Source organism: Rhinatrema bivittatum, chromosome 11 (genome assembly GCF_901001135.1).
Source record: "Rhinatrema bivittatum chromosome 11, aRhiBiv1.1, whole genome shotgun sequence".
In the NCBI taxonomy this organism is placed as follows: domain Eukaryota; kingdom Metazoa; phylum Chordata; class Amphibia; order Gymnophiona; family Rhinatrematidae; genus Rhinatrema; species Rhinatrema bivittatum.
The window spans coordinates 74,557,088-74,585,036 of NC_042625.1; the positions used below are offsets into that span (position 1 = coordinate 74,557,088).

The 27,949-nt window shown below is 41.1% G+C and overlaps 3 protein-coding genes across 7 annotated transcripts in view; all 3 read left to right on the forward strand.

Moving 5' to 3' along the window:
* The window catches only part of LOC115072973 (cytochrome P450 2F2-like), an 80,631-nt gene extending 54,685 nt beyond the window's left edge, over positions 1–25,946 (forward strand). For all 3 annotated transcript variants that reach the window (XM_029571036.1, XM_029571035.1, XM_029571037.1), the window contains 4 exons: positions 7,443–7,584; positions 17,121–17,308; positions 17,416–17,557; positions 24,728–25,946. In XM_029571036.1, the coding sequence (XP_029426896.1) occupies positions 7,443–7,584; positions 17,121–17,308; positions 17,416–17,557; positions 24,728–24,909 (654 nt within the window). In that variant the 3' untranslated portion in view covers positions 24,910–25,946. The remainder of the gene's footprint in view (positions 1–7,442; positions 7,585–17,120; positions 17,309–17,415; positions 17,558–24,727) is intronic.
* The window catches only part of LOC115072975 (cytochrome P450 2F3-like), a 175,214-nt gene that overhangs the window by 43,270 nt on the left and 103,995 nt on the right, over positions 1–27,949 (forward strand). The window lies entirely within an intron of this gene.
* Positions 1–27,949, forward strand: part of LOC115072974 (cytochrome P450 2F2-like) — a 107,241-nt gene that overhangs the window by 30,399 nt on the left and 48,893 nt on the right. Inside the window, exon 1 of one of the 3 annotated variants that reach the window (XM_029571040.1) lies at positions 25,972–26,110. The exons of 1 other annotated variant lie outside the window; for it this stretch is intronic. The gene's annotated coding sequence lies outside the window, so the exon portion shown is untranslated. Of the gene's footprint in view, positions 1–25,971; positions 26,111–27,949 lie in introns of those variants that run through there. One more of the 3 variants, XM_029571042.1, reaches the window with a different exon arrangement.

Genomic DNA, 27,949 nt, shown 5'->3' on the forward strand with positions numbered 1-27,949 from the left:
AAGTTTCTTTTCTTTAGCTGTGACACTGTTTTTGGCCTGACAGTATATTTTTCTGCATACTTCTTGGCTATTATGATTCATATTTGGTGTTTTCAGTGGCAAAACATGGGATATCTCCCTACAAGTAGATGAGTTCGGCTGATAGACACCCTTTTCTCATCAGGGCAGTACTTGGCAAGAAAAGGGTTAGGAAATCTGGGCAATTTTATCAACAGAACACTATCTTTTAATTTGAAGAACTGGTGGTGCGATATGGCCTTATGGGAAAGGATACATTTAGATATCTTCCTTTCTAATAAATTGATCTTTAAGTGCATAGGGAGGCCTCTTACAGTATTTAAAATGCTATGCTTGAAACAGGGAAATGCAAAATTATAAATTGCTAACTTCATTTTTGAAAGGTAAACCTAAGCATATTTGAGATTGAGAAAAAGATCTGGGTGGTGAGTTTGAAGAGATTGAATGGAACCAGTGTTTTACTTGGGCTGCTATAAGATCTTTTTTGGCATTGATAATAGAAAATAGTTATAAAATTTTGTATTGTTGGTACTTGACACCATATAAATTGCATAAAATTTATATTCAATGTTTCTGAGCTGTGTTGATGGAAATGTAGTAATGTGGGAAAATTTTGGCATGTGTGGAGGGGGTACGGGAAAATTCATTTCTTTTGGTGATTTTTTATATTTTTGATATATTAGATATCACTTCCTTTGGACCTCAAAGATGGTGTCAATACATTGAAATGAATGGTTGACAAAAATCTAAAACTGCTGGTTCAGATATTGGTAGCAGCCAGATGCAAAGACACTGCTCATTGGAGAAGAGAAGATATACCAACTTTAGACTCTTTCAAATGTCGCCTGGATAATGTATTCTGTATGGGGAAACTCAAAGTAATGAGAAATGAGACATTAGAACTCTTCCAAATACATGGGAACCTTAAGATTTGTGGCACTCCAAAACCAGCTGCGCATACTGTTGTGCCTGTTGGTTGCAGACGGCTGTGCCCTCTGTTGCTCACCTCTCTTCTACCTGATTCTGTTCCATAGGATAAGATGGCTGCCTTCGCTTCAGCACTCCAACCTCTCCGGCGTCTCCAGACGAACATGGGCGATTGCATTCGCCATTTTCCTCCTGGGATCACCTAGGGCATGCGCGCGCGCTGATCCTCCTTTTACGTGCGTCATGGCGGGAATCTTGGTGGCGTCCCTGCTGCATGATGTCACTACCTACGGATATTTAAACTCCTTTCACTAACCCTTCTACGAGTTAGCAAGGATTCCCTTCCTGCTGATTTCACCTCGTCACAGACGCTTGCTGCACTGTTCCGCTGCCTCGGACGACTTAGGTACCCGCTCCTTGGAGGCCTTGCCTCGCTCTGTACCCTCCCTTCGGGGTTGACTCACTTCTAGCCTAGGACGCCTGGAGGTACCCGCTCCTCGGGGGCCTTGTCTTGTCCTGAACCTCCGCCACACGGAGGTTCCTTCCTCCTTCTGCCTTCAGCTTCAGAGTGAGTACCTCTGCTTCTCTCGCCTGTCTCTGTTCTCTCTCACCATCTACAGTTGGATTCACGGCGTACCCCGCTCTGTGGACCACTACCGGATGCAGCTCTTTCTGGCCTTTCATCTGTGAGGGATTCATGGCGTACCCCGCTCTGCAGACCACTATCGGATCATTCCCAAGTCTGGTGAGAAACCATCTCTGCTTACAGAGTAGAGATATGAATCGGAACCGGAATTGGTTCCGATTCGATTCACATCGTTAATTTTTTTTTGTGCGGCCCAATCACGGTTTTGTTTATCGGCTGTGCCCGAGCCGATAAACAAAAAAACCCACCCGACCCTTTAAAAATGTTCCCTTACCTTCCCCCACCCTCCCGAACCCCCCAAAACTTTTTACAAGTACCTGGTGGTCCAGTGGGGGTCCCGGGAGCCATCTCCCGCTCTCGGGCAGTCGGCTGCCACTAATCAAAATGGCGCCGATGGCCCTTTGCCCTTACCATGTGACAGGGTATCCGTGCCATTGGCCAGGCCCTGTCACATGGTAGGAGTAATGGACGGCCGGCGCCATCCTTAAAAATGGCACGGGCCATCCAGTGCTCCTACCATGTGACGGGCTGGCCAATGGCACGGATACCCTGTCACATGGTAAGGGCAAAGGGCCATCGGCGCCATTTTGATTAGTGGCAGCCGACCGCCCGAGAGTGGGAGATGGCTCCCGGGACCCCCACTGGACCACCAGGTACTTGTAAAAAGTTTTGGGGGGTTCGGGAGGGTGGGGGAAGGTAAGGGAACATTTTTAAAGGGTCGGGGTGGGTTTAGGGATTGTTTTGGTGTGCCATTTTTCCCGCCGTCCCCCAAAACGATAAGAGAACCCTAGGAACAAAATCGTGGGGTTCTCTTATCGGGAGCCCCCGATTTCTGACGATTTTGAAAATATCGTCTGATATTTTCAATCGTCTGAAGCCCGATTCACATCCCTATTACAGAGTACAGATGATGTACATCTCCAGAGCTCCTCTTCCTCCATGCTGAGGCCTTCACCCGCTCCTCGGGTGCCACTCATCTCTTGCAGTATAATAAAAGACTATCTATTTCTCTCTGTGTCTGTCTCCCAAGAGCCAGCCTATCGCAACAAGTCCTCAAAGGGCTGTGCCCTGTGGGAGGAGCCATCTCTTGTTGAGACCAAGGGTCCACAATTCCATACAAGTTATAACACATACACTCCCAGAGTGAAGATGAGCAAGAGTTTTCACTTCAAAACACTTAAGTAGGTGAAGACTACCAGAGTGGGGAATTAGTTGGGTATAGGGGAGGGGTGTTGGAAGAGGGAAGGAATAAAAAGGAAAAGATAAACAATGAATATATATGGTTTAGTTGGTAAAGACATGGCACTTGTAGTGTTGCTGAAGCTTTATATGTTCCATGTTTGTTCAATAAACAGTAAATTAAAAAAAAAAAGTCGCTGGGGATTTTACTAGATGCCCATCCCCAGGGCTGCAAATCAAAGTGGCCCGACAAAAAAAAGTGAAAAAATTGTCATGCTCTGGGGTTTAATGAGTCCTTAGAATGCTGCTAAGTTGATTCGGCCTATTTTGTGCAAGCACAAGATGGGCCTTACAGGCTGAGTCAAGTCCGAAGTCAAGGCAGGCAGAGAGCAAGGCGAAGTAAAGGTCCAGGCTATGGTTGGCAATGAGAAATCAATTTAGGGAAGAGGAGACAAAGCAGGACAGACAGAAGTGAGCAAGGGAGCCTGGAGATGGATGAGGCAGGCTGGAATGGCAAGGCAGGAACAAGACAGAAAATGCTGTAACAACTAGCACTGTTAAACGAGCAGGAGACCTATTGCAGAGGCACTGGCTGGTAGTAATGAACTTCCTTAAATACTCATGTAGGATGTGATGTCATCAGCCAGCGCTACAGGAAGTCCTGACTGGTTGACCTATAAAAGGAAGCTCTAGCCAAAGTACTTGGATGCAGAATGCTGCTAGAGGCTATGCCAGAGCTGCTTCAGATCAGAGGTGAAGGGCATTACAAAAATAGATTAAAGTTAGTGCATGATGACACTCCCTCCCCCCCCCGGCTAATCCATCTTTATGCAGTCAACCCCCCCCCCCACCAACGAATGAGGCCTCCACCCTCCTTGGCCCCCACCCCCTTGCTTTGATATAAATAGGCTAATAGTGGCCCCACTACCTCCCAAGTCTTCAAAAATAGCATTGGTGGCCTAGTGCTCCCCCCCCCACCCAATCCCCACTCTCCGTTACCTTAAAATCCTCATTGTTCTTCAGTGTGAGGGCGCAGGGCACTCCCTAGTCCCAATTGGTGCCATTTTCCAAATCTGACGCTGTTTTTCGCTATCATACGTTCTGGCCATAAATCACCGGGGAACACAATTTTCGTTGAGTTAGATCTGACACTTGTTTTTGACTAACGCTTGACATCTGAATCCAAAAATGACCCCAGTTTTTCTCTTATCACGTCAACATTTTAAGGTACAGGATACCCTCCCTTTATCCCAAAAATCATACAAAATGTACATACAAAGGAAATGAAAGAAAAAAATTACCTGAATATACTGTTTATTTAGAGTTATTTTATTCATACAAAGGCTATATATTGTCACTGTAAGTCAAATTGTGTACAAGTAGTATAGTTCTGCTACCAAACATACATATTAAGATAAAAATTTACGCTTATAGCTTTTCCGGCAGTGTTGAATCTGTGGACAATCTCGCCTGATGCTCCAACAATAGTCAGCCATTTTATGTACATCCCATCTACCCTGATACCGTGCCTCCATGACCTTCAAATCTTGGTGGAATCATTCACCTTGCTCATCACTGACTGCACCAAGGTTTTTCGGGAAGTCAGCAAGATGGCTATGCAGAAAATGCACCTTGATGCTCATGTTGCAATGAAGCATTTTGAAGCTCTCCAAGAGTTTCTGGACCATTTCGGTGTAATTCTGTGCACGTGTATTTCCAAGAAAGTCCTTGACAAGGTTTTTGAATGACAATCAAGCATTCTTTTGGAGTTCTGACATTGTCCCGATTAAATGTTCATCTTTAATGAGCTGCCGAATCTGTGGACCGTCAAACACACCGGCCTTTATCTTTTCAAACGACAGGCTTGGAAATGGCAAAATGAGATACTTGAAACAGTCTCCTTCAGTTGGCAAAGCTTAAACAAATTGCTTCATGAGACCCAGTTTTATGTGCAGAGGTGGGAATATAATGTTCTTTCTGTCAACAAGTGGCTCATGTAGAATGTTTGGATCACCAGGTTTGAGGTCAAATCTTGGAGGCCAATTCGACTGCACCCAATGCTTCTCACGAGCTCTGCTGTCCCACATACACAGAAAACAGGGATACTTGGTGTATCTGCGTTGCTGACCAAGAAGGAAGCAGACCATTTTAAGGTCAACACAGATGATCCAGTTGTGCTTATGATATTGCAATAGATCAATTACTCTCTTTATGTCTTCATAGACTTCACAAAAACAAACTGAATGGCCAATTGGGACTGTACCAAATAAATTGCCATTGTGGAGGAGGACACACTTCAAGCTCCGCTTTGAGCTACCAATGAACAGTCGCTATTCAGTTGCGTTATAGATTGGAATTCCTAATTCCTCCATTAAACCATGTATGTTATGGCAATAGACAAAGCCACTGTCACTTCGAAAGAACTGAAGAAATACACTTTCTCTTGACGAAAGTAGGATACCTGTGCTCCTTTTTCAAGCAAGTTTTTCTCGTGCAGTCTTGATGCTAGGAGTTCTGAAGCCTTTTTAGATAGTCCCAAATCTCGTGCCAAATCATTCAACTCATGCTGATCAAATCCCTTATGAACTGAGTCATCTTCAATTTCAAAATCTTCATCGTTGCTGTCACTTAGTTCTTCACCATACTCCTGTTTTTCGAAAACTGGCACTGGGCATATAGCTGATGGTAGACTAGGATACTCTATTTTACATTTATTTTTCTTGTTATATCTTGACGTTTTCACTATAGAAAAGTAACAGTCACTTGAATGATCTCTGGGCTCTCGCCAAACCATAGGTATACCAAATGGCAATTTATCACGTGTTCCCTTCGTCCACATCGGTAAACTCTCAACACACTGCTTGCACACCTTGTGAGGGGCCCAAGACTTATCTTGATCACCAAGTTTTACTTTAAAATATGCAAAATAGGCTTGCTTGACAAATGCGCTGATGTTTGTCCTTTGACTGAGAATGGTGAAACCGCCACAGATATAACAAAACGAATCAGGGTTGTTTAGGCACGTACGACGAGAAATAGCAGAGGCAGACATGATCTGAAGGAAAGGAAATAAGTACTTATGTAAATAAAAAAATAAATTCTGCTAACTCCTTGTATACAGACAAGAACTCGGACTACACTTTGGAATAAGATTCACTATATAGAGCGGCACACAACCTCTCACCACACTGTCTCATATGTAAATGAATAGCCTAGACAAGTATGAACCTGTTGCTAGTCTCCAAGGTCGTCCCCCACCCCTCCCCACTCAAGGGATATTTGCTCTCAGCCAATAGGAGAGCACTAGTGCTTCCCTCGATCCAGGCTTGAACCAGTCTAGAGTGGTTGCATTAAGGGGTCATTTATCAAAGTGCTATATGGGAAAGATCAAGCTAGGTTGAGAGAACATTGCACAAATCTCATCTTTGGGTGAATTTCCTCACTCTGAAGGTCATCAAATCTTCACAAGAATGCACTATTTTGATCGTACGTTGCACTCTGAATGTCAAAGTGGCCCCTAACCCCTACATTAATACCTAAACCTCACCTCGAGTAACTAGGTGGGCCTCCTATAGAGGTATATCTCTCTCTCTCTCTCCTCGTGGTGGTAGACTATGCTCTGTCTCCCCTAGCAGCCTAAAATACTGAAAACGCTATTTGCGATAAACAGCCTATTACCATACAACACTCTTCTTTTCTTATCACATGTGATATTTAGTGCATTTTCATAAATCCAGGTCTAAGATAGGCTTTAGAGAAAAAACTTGATGTGATAGAAGAAAACTAACTGCAGTTTTGAAATCAGCATGCCTATTTAAGTCTAAAACAGCTGAAGAATCGAACTCAACATGAATTATGTTAAAAATTGTTAAGTATTGTGTAAGGTACTTTTAAATTCAAAACTGAAATGCCGATAAAGTGGTACAAAAATTATATTGGTGAGAATATCGAGTGTGTACTAGGAGAGGAAGCAAAAGTTATGCAACACCAGGTACAGTGTTTAATGTGTCTTATAGCCTTATCGCGGTATGATAAAACTCCCTGTTAGCTGGATAAGTGCTGATATTGTACATATTTGGTTACATTAACTGAACATGCTAGACAAGTCTAAAGTTAGCTGGATAAAACTTACCCAGCTAACTTTAAACTTATCCATGTATATTCAGTAACGCAACTGCAGGCTAAGTTTAGCATGGGAGTCTTTATTCTGTCTCTATATAATATATATGCCTGTTATTCTGTCTCTATATATGCATATAGAGACAGAATAACAGGCTTATTGATGTCACTCCTTAAAGTGACATCAATAACAATGTGTCTGGTCTGCTCGTACTCAAGTAAAGGAAGTTATTAGGTAAGAACACATTTCTCCTTAGTGGAATGTGAACCATTTTGATATATTCTTTGGAAGAAGGTTACCTTCTGAAGGTACATCAAATATTAATAAACTAAACAAAACTAAACTATCTGGATAAACATCTCCTTTTTTGTGTGCATAAAATTATCAGATTTTGCATACTTTTACTAATGCAAACTCGGCAATTTTATAGCAAGCCATTTACATACCGAGCCCTAGCAGCTCATTTTGTTTAGACCTCAGACAAATTAAACCATGGATTGTTTAGTTTTTTTTTTTTTCTTATTACATACTCACCTGTATATATTTTCCCAGGAGAAGAACAATCCAACAACCCCTTTCTTCACTGAGACTCTTATCATGACAGTGCACAATTTGCTCCATGGTGGAACAGACACCGTCACCACGACCCTGAGATATGGTGTCCTGATTCTGATGAAATTTCCAGAAGTGGCAGGTGAACATTTTATTTATGGCAGTGATTTTTAAAGGTTCAGGAAACATGCGTTTTTGTGTGTAGGTCAAGTGTGGGTGTATGTCAGGTTGTGTCTCTGCTTGTGGAGCTGGAGATTTAGTTTTACAAGTTTGGGGATCCTATGCAGTAATACTTGTAGTAAAAAAATATTTACCAAGCCCCTCAGTAACATTTTATGTGCACATTAAAATGTGACTTCAAGGCCAATGTGCAATACATATTTTCTCAGAAGAGATGTTTGCAGAAAAAAAAAGGCAAAATGCCCAGAAACTTGCAAAAATGCCAAAATTTCAATGCTTTGCACATTGTTTTCTCATGGTTTTGTTCTTCTGCAAAATCCCATGCTATGCCAAAACTTTTACTGATGGATTGGTAAAACTTGTCGTCAATACCATGGCCTTGTTAGTCATGTGAATGTTCGTACAAAAAAAGTTTAACATCCACATTAGCTGCAGCCCAGAATTAGAGAGCCTGCTAATCCAGCGATTCTGAGCCAATCCCCTTATTTGGAGGTCAGGAAGGAGGGTATTTTCACTGTTGTCAAACTGACTACAAATCACACTGGATTTTTCTCTTTACTTAAATAACTCTTTAGAGGAAGGTATTAGGCAATCAGAATCAAACTGGACTCTCAGTGGACCTCTGGTCCTCTTTCAGTCCAATCCTAATATATACTGTCTCTCTCTCTCCCTCCCTCTCTGTCTCTCACAAGCAATACCATATATATAAAACCTGTACAGAGAAAAGGCATGCTAGAGAAAGCAGGAAAACCTGGTGGATTGATTTTCAAGATAAATACACACCATTTTTATTTATTTTTATTTATTTAAAAGTTTTATATACCGCACAATGGGTAGGTAAACTATCCGTCTAGGCGGTTCACATATTCAAACATACATAATTTGATCACATATTAAAAACATAATTACAATACTTAGTACAAACAAAATTGAACAATTGAAGTTATATACTGTAATGTAGTGTGAAGATTTTAATATAGATTATATGCACTGGAGAAAAGGTGGGTTTTTAGTAGTTTCTTAAATTCTGAACGGTTGGCTGTCAGTTGGATATGTTCTGGAAGTGAGTTCCACATTATTGGGCTGGCTACAGAAAATGCTCGTTTGCGGGTTAGAGATAAAGTAGCAGATTTTATTGTTGGTATTTCTAAAATACATTTATCTAAAGAACGGAGTTACCTAGTCTGTCTGTAAATTCTTAAAAGTGAGCATAACCAAATAGCGTTAGTGTTATAGAGCAGATTATGAATTGTGGATATAATTTTGTAGGTTATACGATATGGAATGGGAAGCCAATGCAAATATTGCAAAACAGGTGAAATATGATCTCGTCGAGATACATTACACAACATTCGGGATGCGGTATTCTGTATTAGCTGCATGGTTGATTGCGGCAAGCCAAGATATAGTGAATTGCAATAATCTAGAGAGGATAGGATTAGAGCTTGGGTGACCGAGCGAAAATCTTTTGGAAGAAGAAGTGGTTTAAGTTTTTTTAGCATAAATATTTTGTAAAATGATTTTTTTACAATGTCCGATATGTGATTTGTCATAGCAAGTCTGGAATCGATGAGTATACCCAGATTTTTTGCATAAGGTTTTAGAGTGATAGTTTGATTCTGAAAAGTAAAATTCGGAGGTGGTTGAAGGGTTGAATCCGGTACAGTTGATAAATAAATTAATTCTGTCTTATTTGTATTTAATTTCAGCCTGTTGTGTGAGAGCCATGTTTTTATTGTTGATAAATATAAATCTAGTAGTGAAAAAGTTGTGGACCAGACTTAAGTTTTGGACCAGATTAAAACAGACTTAAGACGTATCGCATATTCAATTGTAAAGAATTGTTCATACATGAGTTCTAATCCTTGCTTGTTTTCTGGATATTTGAGTAGTCTCAGTTGAACAGATGAGGTAGTAGACCATCCTAGGGTGAATCATTCACTGTTTAGGGTTGACTCTCTGGGGTTGGCAAGATTCCACATATTGAGATACAGTCCGGATAGCAAAGTTAGCTGGATAAACTTATCTGGCTAACTTTGGAGGTATATTCAATAATGCAGCTGCACTAAGAACATAAGAACATAAGAAATTGCCATGCTGGCTCAGACTAAGGTCCATCAAGCCCAGCATCCTGTTTCCAACAGAGGCCAAACCAGGCCATGGGAGCCTGGCAAGTATCCAAACACTAAGAAGATCCCATGCTACTGATGCAATTAATAGCAGTGTCTATTCCCTAAGTAAACTTGATTAATAGCCGTTAATGGACTTCTCCTCAAAGAACTTATTCAAACCTTTTTTGAACCCAGCTACACTAACTGCACTAACCACATCCTCTGGCAACAAATTCCAGAGCTTTATTGTGCGTTAAGTGAAAAAGAATTTTCTCCGATTAGTCTTAAATGTGCTATTTGCTAACTTCATGGAATGCCCCCTAGTCCTTCTATTATTCGAAAGTGTAAATAACCGATTCACATCTACTCGTTCAAGACCTCTCATGATCTTAAAGACTTAGAGAAGATAAGGCCATCGCGGAAAGATTAAATGATTTCTTTGCTTCGGTGTTTACTGAAGAGGATGTTGGGGAGGTACCTGTAATGGAGAAGGTTTTCATGGGTAATGATTCAGATGGACTGAATCAAATCACGGTGAACCTAGAAGATGTGGTAGGCCTGATTGACAAACTGAAGAGTAGTAAATCACCTGGACCGGATGGTATACACCCCAGAGTTCTGAAGGAACTAAAAAAATGAAATTTCAGACCTATTAGTAAAAATTTGTAACTTATCATTAAAATCATCCATTGTACCTGAAGACTGGAGGATAGCAAATGTAACCCCAATATTTAAAAAGGGCTCCAGGGGCGATCCGGGAAACTACAGACCGGTTAGCCTGACTTCAGTGCCAGGAAAAATAGTGGAAAGTGTTCTAAACATCAAAATCACAGAACATATAGAAAGACATGGTTTAATGGAACAAAGTCAGCATGGCTTTACCCAGGGCAAGTCTTGTCTCACAAATCTGCTTCACTTTTTTGAAGGAGTTAAACATGTGGATAAAGGTGAACCGGTAGATATAATATACGTGGATTTTCAGAAGGCGTTTGACAAAGTTCCTCATGAGAGGCTTCTAGGAAAAGTAAAAAGTCATGGGATAGGTGGCGATGTCCTTTTGTGGATTGCAAACTGGCTAAAAGAAAGGAAACAGAGAGTAGGATTAAATGGGCAATTTTCTCAGTGGAAGGGAGTGGACAGTGGAGTGCCTCAGGGATCTGTATTGGGACCCTTACTGTTCAATATATTTATAAATGATCTGGAAAGAAATACGACGAGTGAGATAATCAAATTTGCAGATGACACAAAATTGTTCAGAGTAGTTAAATCACAAGCAGATTGTGAAAAATTGCAGGAAGACCTTGTGAGACTGGAAAATTGGGCATCCAAATGGCAGATAAAATTTAATGTGGGTAAGTGCAAGGTGATGCATATAGGGAAAAATAACCCATGCTATAATTACACAATGTTGGGTTCCATATTAGGTGCTACAACCCAAGAAAAAGGTCTAGGTGTCATAGTGGATAACACATTGAAATCGTCGGTACAGTGTGCTGCGGCAGTCAAAAAAGCAAACAGAATGTTGGGAATTATTAGAAAAGGAATGGTGAATAAAACGGAAAATGTCATAATGCCTCTGTATCGCTCCATGGTGAGACCGCACCTTGAATACTGTGTACAATTCTGGTCGCCGCATCTCAAAAAAGATATAATTGCGATGGAGAAGGTACAGAGAAGGGCTACCAAAATGATAAGGGGAATGGAACAACTCCCCTATGAGGAAAGACTAAAGAGGTTAGGACTTTTCAGCTTCGAGAAGAGACGACTGAGGTGGGATATGATAGAGGTGTTTAAAATCATGAGAGGTCTAGAACGGGTAGATGTGAATCGGTTATTTACTCTTTCGGATAGTAGAAAGACTAGGGGGCACTCCATGAAGTTAGCATGGGGCACATTTAAAACTAATCGGAGAAAGTTCTTTTTTACTCAACGCACAATTAAACTCTGGAATTTGTTGCCAGAGAATGTGGTTAGTGCAGTTAGTACAGCTGTGTTTAAAAAAGGATTGGATAAGTTCTTGGAGGAGAAGTTCATTACCTGCTATTAAGTTCACTTAGAGAATAGCCACTGCCATTAGCAATGGTTACATGGAATAGACTTAGTTTTTGGGTATTTGCCAGGTTCTTATGGCCTGGATTGGCCACTGTTGGAAACAGGATGCTGGGCTTGATGGACCTTTGGTCTGACCCAGTTTGGCATTTTCTTATGTTCTTATGTTCTCTATCATATCCCCCATCAGCCGTCTCTTCTCCAAGCTGAACAGCCCTAACCTCTTCAGCCTTTCCTCATAGGGGAGCTGTTCCATCTCCTTTATCATTTTGGTTGCCCTTCTCTGTACCTTCTCCATCGCAACTATATCTTTTTTGAGATGCGGCGACCAGAATTGTACACCGTATTCAAGGTGCGGTCTCACAATGGAGCAATATAGAGGCATTATGACATTTTTCGTTTTATTAACCATTCCCTTCCTAATAATTCCTAACATTCTGTTTGCTTTTTTGACTGCTGCAGCACACTGAGCCGACGATTTTAAAGTATTATCCACTATGATGCCTAGATCTTTTTCCTGGGTGGTAGTTCCTAACATTGTGTAACTACAGCAAGGCTCTGAACAGTTTTGTATCATCCACAAATTTGATTACCTCACTTGTCGTATTTCTTTCCAGATCATTTATAAATATATTGAAAAGTAAGGGTCCCAATACGGATCCCTGAGGCACTCCACTGCCCACTCCCTTCCACTGAGAAAATTGTCCATTTAATCCTATTCTGTTTCCTGTCTTTTAACCAGTTTGTAATCCACGAAAGGACATCGCCTCCTATCCCATGATGTTTTAGTTTTCTTAGAAGCCTCCCATGAGGGACTTTGTCAAACTCCTTCTGAAAATCCAAATATACTACATCTACCGGTTCATCTTTATCCACATGTTTATTAACCCCTTCAAAAAAAATGAAGCAGATTTGTTAGGCAAGACTTCCCTTGGGTAAATCCATGTTGACTGTGTTCCATTAAACCATGTCCTTTTATTTGCTCTACGTTTTTGATCTTGAGAATAGTTTCCACTAAATTTTCCCGGCACTGAAGTCAGGCTCACTGGTCTATAGTTACCCAGATTGCCCCTAGAGCACTTTTTAAAAATTGGGGTTACATTGGCCACCCTCCAGTCTTCAGGTACAATGGATGATTTTAATGATAGGTTACAAATTTTAACTAATAAATCAGAAATTTCATTTTTTAGTTCCTTCAGTACCCTAGGATGCATACTATCCGGTCCAGGTGATTTGCTACTCTTTAGTTTGTCAATCTAGCCTTGGATAACTATTTATTTTATTTATTTATTTAAAAGTTTTTATATACCATCATTAAGTTATTTACCATCATAACGGTTTACAATAGGGCACATATATCAAAGAAAATATAGATCATACTTTAAATAGAGTGTGCCATTATTATTCGGTAACAAAGCAACATTAAGTATAATATGGTTTATGACGTGGAATTTACATTGATGAAATTCTCATGGGGGATTGTATGTTTTATTGCTATTCATCCTATCGGTTTGACTACAATTATCAGAGGGATAAAATAATTTCCAGGTAGAATCTGGAAGTTGTGAGCTGGGTGCTCTAAGTCCGCTTATCCTTATTTATTTATTTGCTTGCGTCGTTCTCTTTCTTGAAGGCTTGTGTGAAAAGCCAGGTTTTGAGGTGTGTTTTGAAAAGTTTATGATTTCTCTGAAGTCTTAGGTCAAGGGGCGTAGTGTTCCATAATATGGGACCTGCCAGGGACAATATTTAAGAAGAAATCACCCTAGAGGTGGGTGGCTATGTGGCAGGGTAGGAAGTAACAAACAACCTATTGAATATAGCCAGTTATCTTAGTTAGTTGTTCCCAGCACGCACATATTATAAAATCGGCGCATCCATGTGCACATGCTGGGAACCACGTGCGCACCTTCTAAAATCTACCCCTTATTGTTCTGCATTTCTGTATTGTTTGCTTTGAAATCTTTCTGTTTTTCCAAGCTTTTGATATTGTTAGTCTGTATTAAGTAGCTGTGTTTGTTAATTTAAAAAGGCTGGTATCTACTAGAGTTGTTTGTTACATCCTACTCTGCCACATAGCCACCCACCCCTAGGGTGATTTCTTCTTAAATAGTTATCCAAGGACTTAGGTTAAGTAATTAAGACTTAAGTACCAATCTAATGACTTGTATATTAGTCGGTATTAGCAGAATGTCTGTTATTCAGTAAAATAATTGTGATGCTTATGTCCTAAGGCCTGTATTTTGGAGACTTAAGCTCTGGAATTTATTGCCAGAGGATGTGGTTAGGGCTGTTATTAATTAATAAGGAATAGTAGCTTGGGTCTATTTAATGTTTGTGTACTTGCCGGTACTTGTGACTTGGATTGGCCACTGTTGGACTCTGGATGCTGGACCCTTGGTCTGATGGACCCTTGGTTATGTCTGATGGATCCTTGGTTATGTCTAATTTGCTTTTAGCTGTCTGCAATGAAAACGAAGATGACTCATCTGAAAGTGGAATTGCTCAGGTTTAAGAAAATCTCCCCTCCCTGACAGCATCCAGAATATCTCCCCCAGCTCCCATAGAAGATTCAAAAACTCAAGAATGAATGGTTTATAGTCAGCTCTGGTAGAACAAGGCATGTGGCTATACGACACCCAATTTCCCCAATTGTGCAGCATCCTGAATATCCATCCCCAGTCCTATAGAAAAGTCAAACATCCAGGATTCAGAAACCCAGGAAGAAATGGATTATAGTGGGCTCTGGCAGAATAAGGCCTGTGATGAAAAGACACCCACTATCCTCACCGTTACCCTTACATAATACCTTTTCTGCATTGGATAATGAAGAAGCTCCAGGAATGGAAAATGAGGTGATGTATGAAAGGAATGTAGTAACCCAGTATACCCAGAAACCCTTAAACATTATCAAGATCATAAAAGGAAGCTGCTTCTGATAGGAGACGTGGTCATCAGAGGAACCAATTTGAGAATTAATTTTGATGGCAACACAACAGTTAAACGCTGTCCAAGATCCTCAGCCAGTATAAATACCAACCAAATAGTCAATGCAATTATAGATGAAAGTAGAGCGTCCAGTATCAATGCTGTCGTCATTCTGGCTACCAATGACCTTGCTAGACATGGTATCCTTGAGGTATGGAAAGATTTCCAAAACCTAAGGAAGAAGATGTAACACATGGCAATGACTATTGCCTTTTCAGAAGTATTACCTGTTCATGGAAAGGGGAAGGAAAGGCTCTGCCATATAGATAACTTCAATGTATGGCTGAAAACATGGTGTAAAGCAAGTGGTTTTGGTTACATTGGTAGCTGGGGCCGTGTAGGGAGCAGTAAAAGGATATACTATAAAGATGGTCTACATTTGTCCTTGGCCAGACAGAGGATGCTAAGTGACAAATTCAGAGCATATATTATGAGACATTTAAAATAGAAGTTTGGGGTAGCTGTAGGTGGCCAAAGAAATTGCCATGTCATCCCCAATAATACAGGAAATGGAAGGAGAAAACAACAAAATCAATCAGATCAAAATAACAGAAAAGCTGACTAGAAGAGTAACAATCCTAGGGAGAAAAGCTGGAAAGCCAAGACCACAAATGCTAGTAATATAGACAATAAAATACCAGATCTGCAGGCCTTAGTGGTGGAAGCAGACTTGGAGTTAGTTGCTGTTACAGAGACCTGGTTCACTGAGTCTTATGATTGGGATGCAACTACCCCTAGCTATAACTTGATAAGGAAGGACAGAAAGGTCAAAAAAGGGGGAGGAGTAGATCTTTATTTCAAAAACAATATCCAAACAACTAAATTGCAAGGGACATAGGGTAGAGAAGATGCATTTTTGACGGTCCTAAAAAGAGAAGATGGTGCTTCCATTTTTACTGCTGTGATTTATAGGCCTCCAACCCAATCAGAAGAACTAGACAGGGATCTGGTCGAAGACATCCAAAAGGTGGGAAAAAAAATAGAAATTTAAATCTAACGGATGTAGACTGGAGAATCCCTTCTGTGGAATCTATGAGAGGTAGAGAGATAGTGGATTCCTTGCAAAGAGTTCTGCACAAACAAATGATAATGGAACCCACGCGGGAGGGAGTTATACTCGACTTAGTGCTCACTAATGGGGATAATGTTTCTAATGTCTGGGTGGGCGCCCACCTGAGCACCAAAGATCATTATCAGTATGGTTTCATATTGCAATGCAAATAGGATATTGAAAGGTCAGATGAAGACCTGAGTTTTGAATTTCAAAAGTATAGGCTTTGTTGAAATGGGGATGAACCTGGAGGAAGAGCTAGAAAACTGGGAGAAAATGGGAGAGGTGGAACAACAGTGGGTCAAACTAAACATAGAAACATAGAAATGATGGTAGAAGAAGATCAATAGGCCCATCCAGTCTGCCCAGCAAGCTTTCACACTTTTTTTCTCATACTTATCTGTTACTCCGACCGCTGAGTTGAGGGCCCTTATTGGTACATTTTTTATTCTAATTTCCTTCCACCCCCGCCGTTGATGCAGAGAGCAGTGTTGGAGCTGCATCAAAGTGAAGTATAAGGCTTAATGTTTGAAGGTAGTAACCGTCATATCGAGCAAGTTACCCTGATGTTTGTCTACTCATATTGTTCAGATCAATGCCTTTTTACATGTTGTCTGGATGTAAAATTCATTCAAGGTGTCGTATCAGGCTTGATTGGTTTAGATTGGTTTAGGGTAGTAACCGCCTCTACAAGCAAGCTACTCTCACTTTTATTTGTTTAACCAGACTGTGCAATTCAGTCCATGTTGGTTGTTGTCTGAATGTAAATCCTATTTCTTTATTCCCCTCTGCTGTTGAAACAGTGAGCTGCGCTGGATATGCATTCAAAGTGAAGTATCAGGCTTAATTGGTTAGGGGTAGTAACCGCTGCATAAAGCAAGCTACTCCCACGCTTATTTGTTTACCCAGACTGTGCAATTCAGTCCTTGTTGGTTGTTGTCTAAATATAAATCCTCTTAGCTGGAAAACTCAGGCTAGACTCAGGATGGAAACCTATTTCCGCCATTAAATTTAGGAGCTCATCCAGATGAGCTCCTCCAATAGCATTAAAGAAAGAGCTCTCTAGAGGGCTTACACAAAACACTTGGGGTTTCAGTAGTTGTTGAGAGAGGGCTTAAAGGAATGTATGCCCTATTAACAGGCATGGCCTAAGAATGTCTGGGAGCATTTGCTCACACTGTGCCATGGGCTCCACAATAAAACTGAAACTCTCCTGCAGAGATTTGCCAAAGGGGAAGGAAAGTCATGAGGGGTTCTTAAGGCACTCACAAAATATTTATATGAAGATATGTTCTTTTCCAGAAAAAATGCAGGAAGAGATCAACCAGGTGATTGGTCAGGACCGTCCCCCTGCCATGGAAGACAGAAAGAAGATGCCATATACTGATGCCGTGATCCAGGAAATCCAGCGATTTGCTAGCATCGCACCCCTAGCTATACCTCACCTAGTAATGCAGGACACCCAGTTAAACGGCTACAAGATACCAAAGGTACTTTTTTTTGGAGTATGGCCAGAGATAGAGGTCACAGGTCTGATAGTAGTTGGCATGTTTTGTTGGCTCACTACAGTGCAGTGCTGTCACCTCCTGTTTTCCAGGACATCACTGTCATTCCTGTGCTAGCTTCAGTTCATCAAGACCCAGAATTTTATGAGAAACCAGAAGTTTTCAACCCAGCAAATTTCCTGGATGAAAAAGGCTGCATAAAGAAAAATGATGCCCTGATGATATTTTCTGCTGGTAAAATTTGTTTTGTGATTGTACAGTACAGGGTCGGATTAAGGACTGGGCCAACAAGCAGCTGTCTGGGGCACCCACCTGTGGTGGGCACTGGGAACTTGTAGCTTCAATGGGGACCACCCCTCAGCGTCAGCAGCCACTACTGCAGGCCCAGGTGCAGGCAGACTGATCAGCGGCTATTGCTGAGCGAGAGGCGTGCCCGACTGAAGTCTGCCCCTTTGTTGCAAGGCTGTGGGGGGGTGGGGGGGGAGTCGGAGGCAGGGTGCATCTCCCCTCTTGAGGCGCTGTTCTAGCCTGCCTGGGGCACCCACCTGGCTCGGTCTGGGCCTAGTATATTTTGAAAGGGGTGTTGCACATAAAATAGCATATACCTGCATGAGTAGAATGTACTCGCGGATAAGGTTGCCAACTGGCTCCAGATTTTCAATTCTGATTTCCATATTGCATTCCCTAAGAAAATCAAGACTATAAATACTTGCATGAAAGGCAGTAAAACCAAGACTGGATTAACCTATCTTGAAAATCTGGAGCCAGTTGGCAACCCTGCTCACGGTTATGTTATTTTATAAATGTCAAGATTATGCGCTTATTTTCCATTTCATTTTACCGTCGGAAAACAGGGGTGGGCAAGGGGCGTCCTGGGGTGGGGTTCAGAAGTATGCTCAGTAGTTGCTATTTTGTAAGAGATAAATGCATTTACATGACCAAACCTATTCAGACTTTTACCCCTCCTAGTTGTCTGGTGCAAGTGAAATTAGACAAGCCTGCAATTTTTCCGTGGGAAGTCTGAATGAAATGATGGCAGTTCAGGTTGAAGTGCTAAAAGGGTCTAAGTGAACTGAAGAGATCTGAAATACATACACAAGTATTTTCAAAATGGTATACATGCATTGGGGTAATTTTCAAAAAGATTTACTTATGTAAATATAACTACTGTTATAGCAATTTTGAAAAGCCATTTACCCGCATAAAGTGCACTAAATCCTAAGGACAATTCAATGGCATTTATTGTAGCAATTTTCGAAAGCCCACTTACACAAATAAAGTGAATTTACACATGTAATACCCGATTTTAAGCGTGTAAATGCTTTTCAAATCAGGCCCTTACTGTATAAAATACTTGCCTCCATGTATAAATCAGGATTATTACACGTGCATGTATACAAGATGGGCTACATCCCAGGGTGCTTAAAGAATTTAATAATGAAATTGCAGACATGCTATTAGTAATTTGTAAACTATCTTTAGAATAATCTATGCTACCTGAAGATTGGAGGGTTGCCCATTTTAAAAAAGGTTCCGGGGTGATCCAGGAAATTACAAACTAGTATGCGTGATGTCAGTGCTGGGCAAAATGGTAGAAACTGTAATAAAGAACAAAATTACTAAACATATAGTCATAGTTTAATGGGACAAAGTTAACATAGATTTAGCCAAGGAAAGTCTTGCCTTACCAATCTGCTCCATTTTTTTAAAGGTGTATGTAAACATGGATAAAGTTAACCCAGTTGATAGGGGTGGTAACTTTAAAATGAGCGCTTGGGCACACATATACGCTGGAATTTAAAATCATCTATTTATTTAAAAATACTTATGTTCCACTACTTCCAAAGAATACATTCAACGTGGATTACAATTGAACATCCACAATAAAATAATACAATAAAAAATTACATACAGCATAAAATAAACATATAAAACAAACACGTTTAAAACATGAAATATACACGTGCAAAATCATAAAGTTTGTATCAAACTTCCTTACCGAAATGCCTCAACAAACAATGTCTTCAAAGCCTTTCTGTACAACTTTAAATCCTGTTCCCACTGAAGCTCAACTGGCCTCCACATTGACTGTTCCTCCAGGAAAAATGATCATACCTCGCAAGCTCTGCAAAAGTGTTAAAGTGGTCCCACGATTCCCAAAAGGCAGGTCACCCTGGACAAGCATGGACCCTTGCCCTGCTCCAGCAGTACTACTGATGGCTACAAATGCGTAAAGATGTCCGGGCCTATGTGGACTCCTGTCCCACCTGCATGCAGCAGAAACCATTGGCGGGATGAACCTGGCAGCTTTTACAGCTGTTGCCAGCCTCCAAGAAACCCTGGACCTAGCTGTCCACCGACTTTATGGTGGATCATTCCACTGTCTAATGGCAACACCGTCATTTGTGTTGTGGTAGACTGCTTCTCTAAGATGGCCCACTTCTCTCCACTTCCTCTGGCTCTGTAATTGGCCCAGCTTTTCACTTTGCACATTTTTCATCTCCATGGACTACCCAGATATATCATCTCAGACAGAGGCTGCCAGTTTACGGCCAAGTATTGGTAGCATCTCTGCAAGAAATTCAACATCACGTTGGACTTTACTACAGCCTGTCATCCGCAGGCCAACGTACAGTCCGAACAGACCAATCACACTCTGAAAGGCTTTCTTTGGGCCTACACCAATGCTCACCCTGATGACTGGTCCTCTCTACTTCTATGGGCCAAATTCTCACACAACTTTCATTTCTGTACCGCTATGGGGTCTTCACCCTTCCAAATAGTATATGGCCCCAGCTGTTACCTTCGTTGCCCATTCCACTGATAGTTCCATCCTTTGCTGTCATCTCATGGCCCAGGAACTGCAGGAGCTTTGGAGGAACCTCACAGAGATGCTTCTGAAAGCAGCATAATGGGCTAAAAGACTACTGACAGGCACCAGAGACCTGCGCCAACATTCAAACCAGGAGACAAGATGTGGCTCAGTACCCGAACATTCAACTACACATTCCTTTGAGGTGCTTTGTGCCACGCTATGTTGGCCCATTTCCTATTCTGCGCCAATTAGGACTGGTGATCTACCAGCTGCGATTCCCAGCTTCTTTGGGAATCCATAACACTTTCCATGTGTCGTTTCTGAAGCCTCTAGTTCTTTCCTGGCCCTCTCACAAACCTCTGAAACCCCAAGAGGTCTCCTCGGAGGAGGCCATCACATATCAGGTGAATCAAATTCTAGACATCCGGTGGGGCAAAATACCTTATAACCTGGGAAGGATATGGTCCAGAAGAACACACCTGGGAATCTGCTTCCAATATACTAGACAAAAGTATCCTAAAAGACTTTCATTCCACAGGTCCCAAGAAGTCGAGACTCTCAGGGAGGGGGCTTAGATGAGGGGTTACTGTTGCATTTGGTGAACTGTGGGCCTGTCCTGTGGCCCACCGCCCTTACCTTCAAACTTCCCCCATCTATGCAGCCTCCTGATGCCATGTTGCCCCAGTTCTGCAGGTGTCCTTTTCTGAACATGGCAGGGAGCTGTGCCATGCCACTGCAATGGGCCAATTTTCTGTGCAGCAGGGCGCTGTTGGAACCTCAGGGCCTTCTCTTCTGCCTTCCTAGGTAAATGTGGCCAGTTCCTGCACATTAAAGGGCCAGTGGCGGGAATGGCTAGGCAGCGCTCTCGGATGACATCATCCTCTGGCTCTTATATAAAGCTGTCCCAAACATTCCACCAGTGACTTGGCAATAGGTCAACTACCCCGGGTAGTGCTAGTTGCCACTCCGCGTTCCTGCCTTCTAGTCAGTGTTCCTGTTTGTCATCCTGGTCTCTTCAGCATCTCCTCTGGAGTCCTCCATCTCTTTCTGTGTTCTTGGACTCCTGCTTTGACCTCGTTACTGACCTCTGTCTGGACCTCGGCTCTTTGTCCATTTGTCTGGACCACCACTTGCAGGAGAAACCCCTCACCACAGTCCTCTGTCTGGACCTCAGCTCTTTGTCCACTCACTTGGATCTTCTCCTTCACAATGTATCTGGGCCCGACTGTCATGGGTTACGATCTGGATCTCATTATTTGAGCCTGACCTTCATCTGGCTTGCATCTATAGCCTTAGCTACCACTCTTCACAGAGGCCCATGCCTGGCACCCAAGGGCTCAACTTAAGGAGAATGTGGTCTGGTATTGGTGAAGTTCCAGTTGGGCCTCTGCTGCCAGTTAGTTCTGCCTACTGATGGTGGGGACCTGTGGGATTCCTCCTCGCAGGTGATGCCGACTTCCCCTCGACTCAAGGATCCACTTTGACAACACAAAATTGCACACAGTATTCAAGGTGCGGTTGCATCATAGAGCTATGCGAAGGCATTATGATGTTCTCAGTTTTGTTTTCTATTTTCTAAATAATTCCTAAAATTCTATTTTCCTTTTTGACTGTCACTGCACACTGGGCCAAAGATTTTAAGGTATTACCCACAAGGCCTTCGAGGTCCTCTTCCTGGCTGGTTACTCCTAACACGGAACCCAAAATTGTGTAACTGTAGTTGGGATTATTTTTCCCTACATGTATTATTTTGTACTTGGCACATTAAATTGCATCATCGATTAGAAGCCCAGTTTCCTAGTGTCCCAAGGTCCTTCTGCAGTTCTTCACAATCTTCTGCTGTTTTAACAGCTCAAAACAATTTTGTGTCATCTGCAAATTTGGTCACCTTACTTGTTCCTTTGTCCAGATCATTTATGAATATGTTGAACAGCACAGATCCAAGAACAGACTCTTGGGGTGTTCCACTAATGACCGTTCTCCATTGGGAAAACTGACAATTTAGTCCCACCCTCTGTTTCCCTATATGGGTTCATTTCAATTTGCTTTTTAAATGAAACAAATTAAAAATAAGTGACATTTTGATCATTTACATTTCTTTCATTTTTTAAATAAACCATCAATCCCTCTTACCATATTTCCTTTCTGCATGAGGCAGGAGCAATTCCTGGTTGCTCCTGCCCTGCCAGTGGTATGCTTAAAAATGGTGCTGGCATACTGAGGATGATTCCATTTTTTATTTCTTCTATTCAAAATAGCGCTGTGCAATTCTGGGCACTTCAACCTTGGAGCCCAGCTATCTTCTTAGGATAGGAAGCTCCCTTCAGCATCTCTCTGAGAGAGGCATCCTTATACCAACAACCTCTCTCCTTGGAGAGAGAGACCCACAGAACCTTTCTCCTTGAAAGAGGCTCCCCAAAAAACAACTTGTGTCTTGGATAGATAGGCTAGAGAAGAACCTGTACTTACTTGTGTACTGAAGTTTTGTTAAAGTGCCAATACCTCAGAATGAGTAGTGCCAAATATCTACTACTTCCTCTGATATCACTCCCTTCATACATGTTATATTAAGACCACTGATGCTACATTGGTAAGGGGCAAATTAGGGAACTCTTTTTTTTTTTTTTTTTTATTTATATTTTATTCCGTTTTCAAATAATATAACAAAGACAACCTTGTAAGGAAATACAGAAACCCTTAAACATGGATTTAACATAAGATTATACATCCACATGTATTCTAATACATGCAATTAAGGTAATACTTTTACTGCTTTACATTGGAAATATTAGAGGGGGAGGATAAAGGGAAAATCAAAGGAGAACAATGGAAATCTGTACCACATTTTACTGCTGTGTAGGCCTGAATTCACTATATGTCCCTGGATACATATAGGTTATGTCCCTCCCTCCAGGAACTGTCTCAATTGCTCGGGCATGAAAAAAATATAGGTGTTACCCATATACTTTATAATACATTTACATGGAAATCTTAGGAGGAAAATTGCCCCTTTGGCCAAAACCTCGGGGCACATATTTATAAACATTTTCCTCCGCTGATGGGTGGCCCTAGAAAGGTCTGGATAGACCCTAACTGTGGCTCCCATAAAGGGAGTATTAATGTTTTGAAAATAAGCTTTCATCATTTTTACTCTTTCTGGTTCAGTGAAAAAGGATACAAAAAGAACTGCCCTCTCTATAACTTCCATATTTGAATTTTCTAGATACTCCGTTAGATTTTCTAAGTCAACCCTGTTATCACCATAAGGTAATTGAGAAACCACTCCTTTAACAGGTAAAAACACAACTTTCTTAAGAGAAGGTAACAATTCTACAGGGATCTTTAGAGTCTCAGTCATGAATCTTTTAAAAGTCACCAATGCAGGTCCTCCCATCACTTTTGGAAAATTCACCACTCTTATGTTCATATGTCGCAAATAGTTCTCAATCGATTCAATTCTTCTCTGAGATGTTATTCGATCTTTCAAAAGGGAAATATTTAACTCTTGAACCTGCTTTACTTTAACTGAAATCTCTTGGATAGCCATAGTATGTTCGGAAAATTTTTCTTTCTGTTCCTTCTCCACCACATCCAGCCTTTTAACCATATTCCCCATCTGTTGAGACTGCTCTCTGAGGGTCCGGGCATTAACCATCATTAGGTCCCATAAGGATTCTAATGTTATCTCTGCTGGCTTCGTAAACTCCCAGGGCGCAGAAATATCAGTTCCTACCTCCTCCCGTCGGGGCCTCCCGCCCAATGTTCCAGGTGAGTCGATTCCCATACCAGGGTTTCCCCTTTCTGGGATTTCCCGCACATACTCCGGTGGGGGTTGGTCAGATACTCCTGCCCCAGCTCCTAAAATGCTGGGGGTTCCTCCATCTTGAACTTGTTCGATCAAACTTGGGTCGACAAGTGCAATACCACCAGCATCAACGAGGGGAGAGCTGCATAGCGGACCTCAGGGATCCGGAGGGCTCAGCGTGATGTCACCTGGCGAGAGTCTCGCTCCTCTCGAGACTTCCGCAGCGGCGTTTGGCTCCCTCGTCTGAGCACCTAAGGTCGCGAAGTCAGTTATCACACGCTGTCCTGAAAGGCAAGGTAGGTCAGGAGGGTATACCCTAACCTTGCCCTTCCTCTTGTGAGGCATTTCGTCAAAATTTTAAGAAAGGGAAAGGCTTTTTTAGGAAATATAATGCAGAGTAGCGCGACTCAGCGTCCTGCAGCAGTGGCCATCTTGACTCCTCCCCTTAGGGAACTCTTTGATCTTTTTTGTGGTTGGTGTCTTGTTTTTGTTTTATGTTGATTCATTGTATTGCTTGCTATAAATTTTATGTATTGATTTCTTATTAATCATTACACCATTTTAAAATAAAAAAATCAGAAGTGGACGCAGTATATAAGAATAACATAAATTAATAATGCTACCTACATAGCTATAAGCAGTTGGTAAAAAAGAGGTCATAGATTCATCAAGTTCAACTTTATTTTGATTGACTAACATGTAGCTCTCCACATTGTGATCGAGGAAATGGTAAAAAACCAATCTATTACTACTTTTACCAATCCTTCTGATCTTCTCCCTGCAGGGCAACGGATTTGTCCTGGAGAAAACTTGGCCCGGATGGAAGTCTTTTTGTTCTTCACCATCCTCCTGCAGAACTTCACTTTCCAGCCTCTTGGTAGCAGGGAAGACTTAAATCTCACTCCAGTAGGGAGCAGTTTGGAAAACCTGCCCCAGCCATACCAATGCTGTGCAATACCTCGCTAAATGAATTTTGGAAACAGTTATAAGCATCTATAATGCATTTCCACTGTCAACTATTTCTGTCTCATTAAAAATGATAATCAATTCTTAATTGTAATGTTGGTGATAGGTGCTCTATTACCCCATAATCTGCTGCAGCACAGAAGAGGTACAGTATGGGTGTGAGTCTTCCTTATCATCCACTGTCAATGTGCCCCCAATCCTGCTCTGGAGGGGGAATTCAGTCTCAGTGGCTGGGCTGTCTTTGGCCTCTCTGCTGAACCTGTTAACAGTGGTGGCAATTTAATTGTAATGGTGGGTTTCTAATGCTGCTGAAGCTTCAGGAATTTGGAAAGCCAGTTCCTTATTTGCTTTAGAAAATCCTAGCTTCAGAATAAATCTGATCTCCAGGTCCCAATTTATCACAGAGCAACTCTTAAATTAGCAGATTGACATTAACCAAGAAAATCTGACATGAAACCAAAAATTCCTCTTTTTTGGTAATTTATTGTAAAATGTACAATTCTAACAGAAAGATCTTTAGAAACAGTTTGCTCCCCGTATCCTACACAGGCAACTGATATACACTTTACATTTTCATTACCCACATGTACAGCCAAGCAATACATTCATTACCTATTTCCTTGCATCATATTCTCATGCCATCTAAATAGATAAATGGTTAGGCTCCTCTTTCTATAAAGGATGTCAGGGTAAAATGTGATATTGACTCAGGCATTTACAAATTGTGGAACCCAGAAAACAGAGAGAGCATGGTACAAAGATATGAACAAATGTTTATTTCTGCTGTGTGATTAAGGAAGGCTAATAAGCTAACCTCCCTGTAAATGTTTTCAAGGTTAGTTTACTTTTTCCAAAGGGGGGGTTAGGAATGTGCTCAACGTCCCCCTTTCATCTTCAATCAACAGTGCTTATCTTAACATTTTATCTTGGTATGAAAGTGTATTTAAATCTGCATATGCCATGTCAATTCAGAGTCAGTCAATATTGCTCTCTGGCTCCCCATGTGTACATGAATCAATAAAGGGTTAAAGGTAAAAGAACGTCCAATCTCTTTCTTGTGGTGTTTGTAACTTTTTTTCATAACAGATAGTGCATTGCCCGGGAATCGAAGGAGGGACCACGCGAACTGACCTGGAATATTACAGCTCTACTGGCCGAGTGCCCCTCTCTCGATCCAGATGAAACACAGGACCGCCTGAAGGTATTTGGTTTGTTTTTTATCTCTGTCTTTTTGTGCTGTACCATTTGTATTTATTTTATTTATTTATTTAAACAGTTTTCTTCTGTACCGTTGCACAGAAAAAAATTCCATCTCGACAGTTTACAATAATATATTAAAAAGATACATGAAATAAAAGTTTACATAAAATCATGTAATATGCGCTGGCATGGAGACCTTCAAGGGAAATGTTACTTATTTATTATTTATTTTTGCGCTATAATATGGAGTATGGTATGTTCTTTTGAATTAAGAATTATTTAGTTTAAAAGATTAAGGCCTGATACAGCCTGGTAAATAGGCAATGATTTCAGGGAGGGAAATCTTGGTGACAGTTTCAGGGAGGTAAATCCCATTGAATTACAGGGAGATAAAATCCCTGGGTATACAGTCTAGGTAAATATGCTGGCACAGTCTAAGTAAATAGACTCATCTAAGTACCGGAGGTGAATGCCTGCTTGTGTGTGGTAGAAATAAGGATTCCTGGCTCGGAGGTCCCAGATGCAGTGCATGTGTCTGTGATATGAAAGAGAGTGTGTGCTGCTAAGAATGAGGGACCTACCCCGTGAAAGAAATTCCAGAACCCCTGCTCACTACATGTGGAAGGATTATGGACCAGAAACAGGATGACATAAGTTTGAATGGCATCATGCCACTGAGGGAATAGTTTCAGCTGATGGTACTTTCAATTTCACACTCCCAGCTCCAAGAAGTCTGACCCTCCAAGAGCTGCTGCCAGCCCTAGCTCAGTGCCATCCATTTACATATCAATTAGGAAAGTGTTGTGTCAATAAATAAACTGATTGAAGTGTAAAATAAAATATTTTGATCTATTCACCCTGAATTGTAATAACAATATTTTTAGACATTCTAGAGTTGCTTCTGCAATAAGAGAGTTTGTTTTTACTGTCTGCTTTTATTTTGGATACTATCTATCGGCATTGCACTTCCTGCTCTGCACTATAGAATTGTGAGGAATGTTTGTGTAAAATGTGCTCATCTGAAACAGTTTTCATAAGACAATTAGCTTTACAAAGGCTATGAGTATTGTTTAATTTGTTACCTTGCTTTCATCAGAATATCAGAAAATTATATATTTCTCTTATATTCTTCCTTGTTTCTGAATTAAAAGGAATTATTTAGGGTACAATGCTGTCTGTGAAGTATTATAATTGTAATGTTTGTGCTTTGTGAATGTTTAAAATAATTCTGAGGGTCTGTTTGACTTTTTATTTCCCTGATAATTAATGTATTCATGTATTTGGAAACACTGCCTTTATGAATAATCCTATTACTTCTATTTTATTTCTTTTTGATCATTTAAAGATATGCTCTTAGTTTACATAAGACTGAATATAAAGTAGCTCCACCCCCAGGAATTCACTCATTGTTGCAGGAAAGAACAAAAATGTACTGAATGTTATTAGAGGATGGAGTACCTCTTATGTAGTAAGAGAAAACTCATGCAAAACCTTAAAATAAGAATGTAGACAAGCTAGCCTTCAGCTATAGAATATGGGAATTGGTTTCTAAATGGAGCAAACTTCACCAATTTCCAGGAAAATCATATTACACTTAATAGAGAAACCATTTATACGTCCTGCCTATGATAACAGGCTCTTTCAGAAAGCCCAAGTCACAAGAAAATGAATATTCCAACCAGCAGCTAGATCAAGTTCCAGAAGGGAATGTAATCAAGGCTTATTTCCAGAAAATTATACTTACCACAGTTCATTCTCTTGTACTGATTCTGACAATTGGCAAGTCTGCTTGAACAGAATGACTGGCATCTCCCATGCCACTGCCATGTTGCTATGCCCT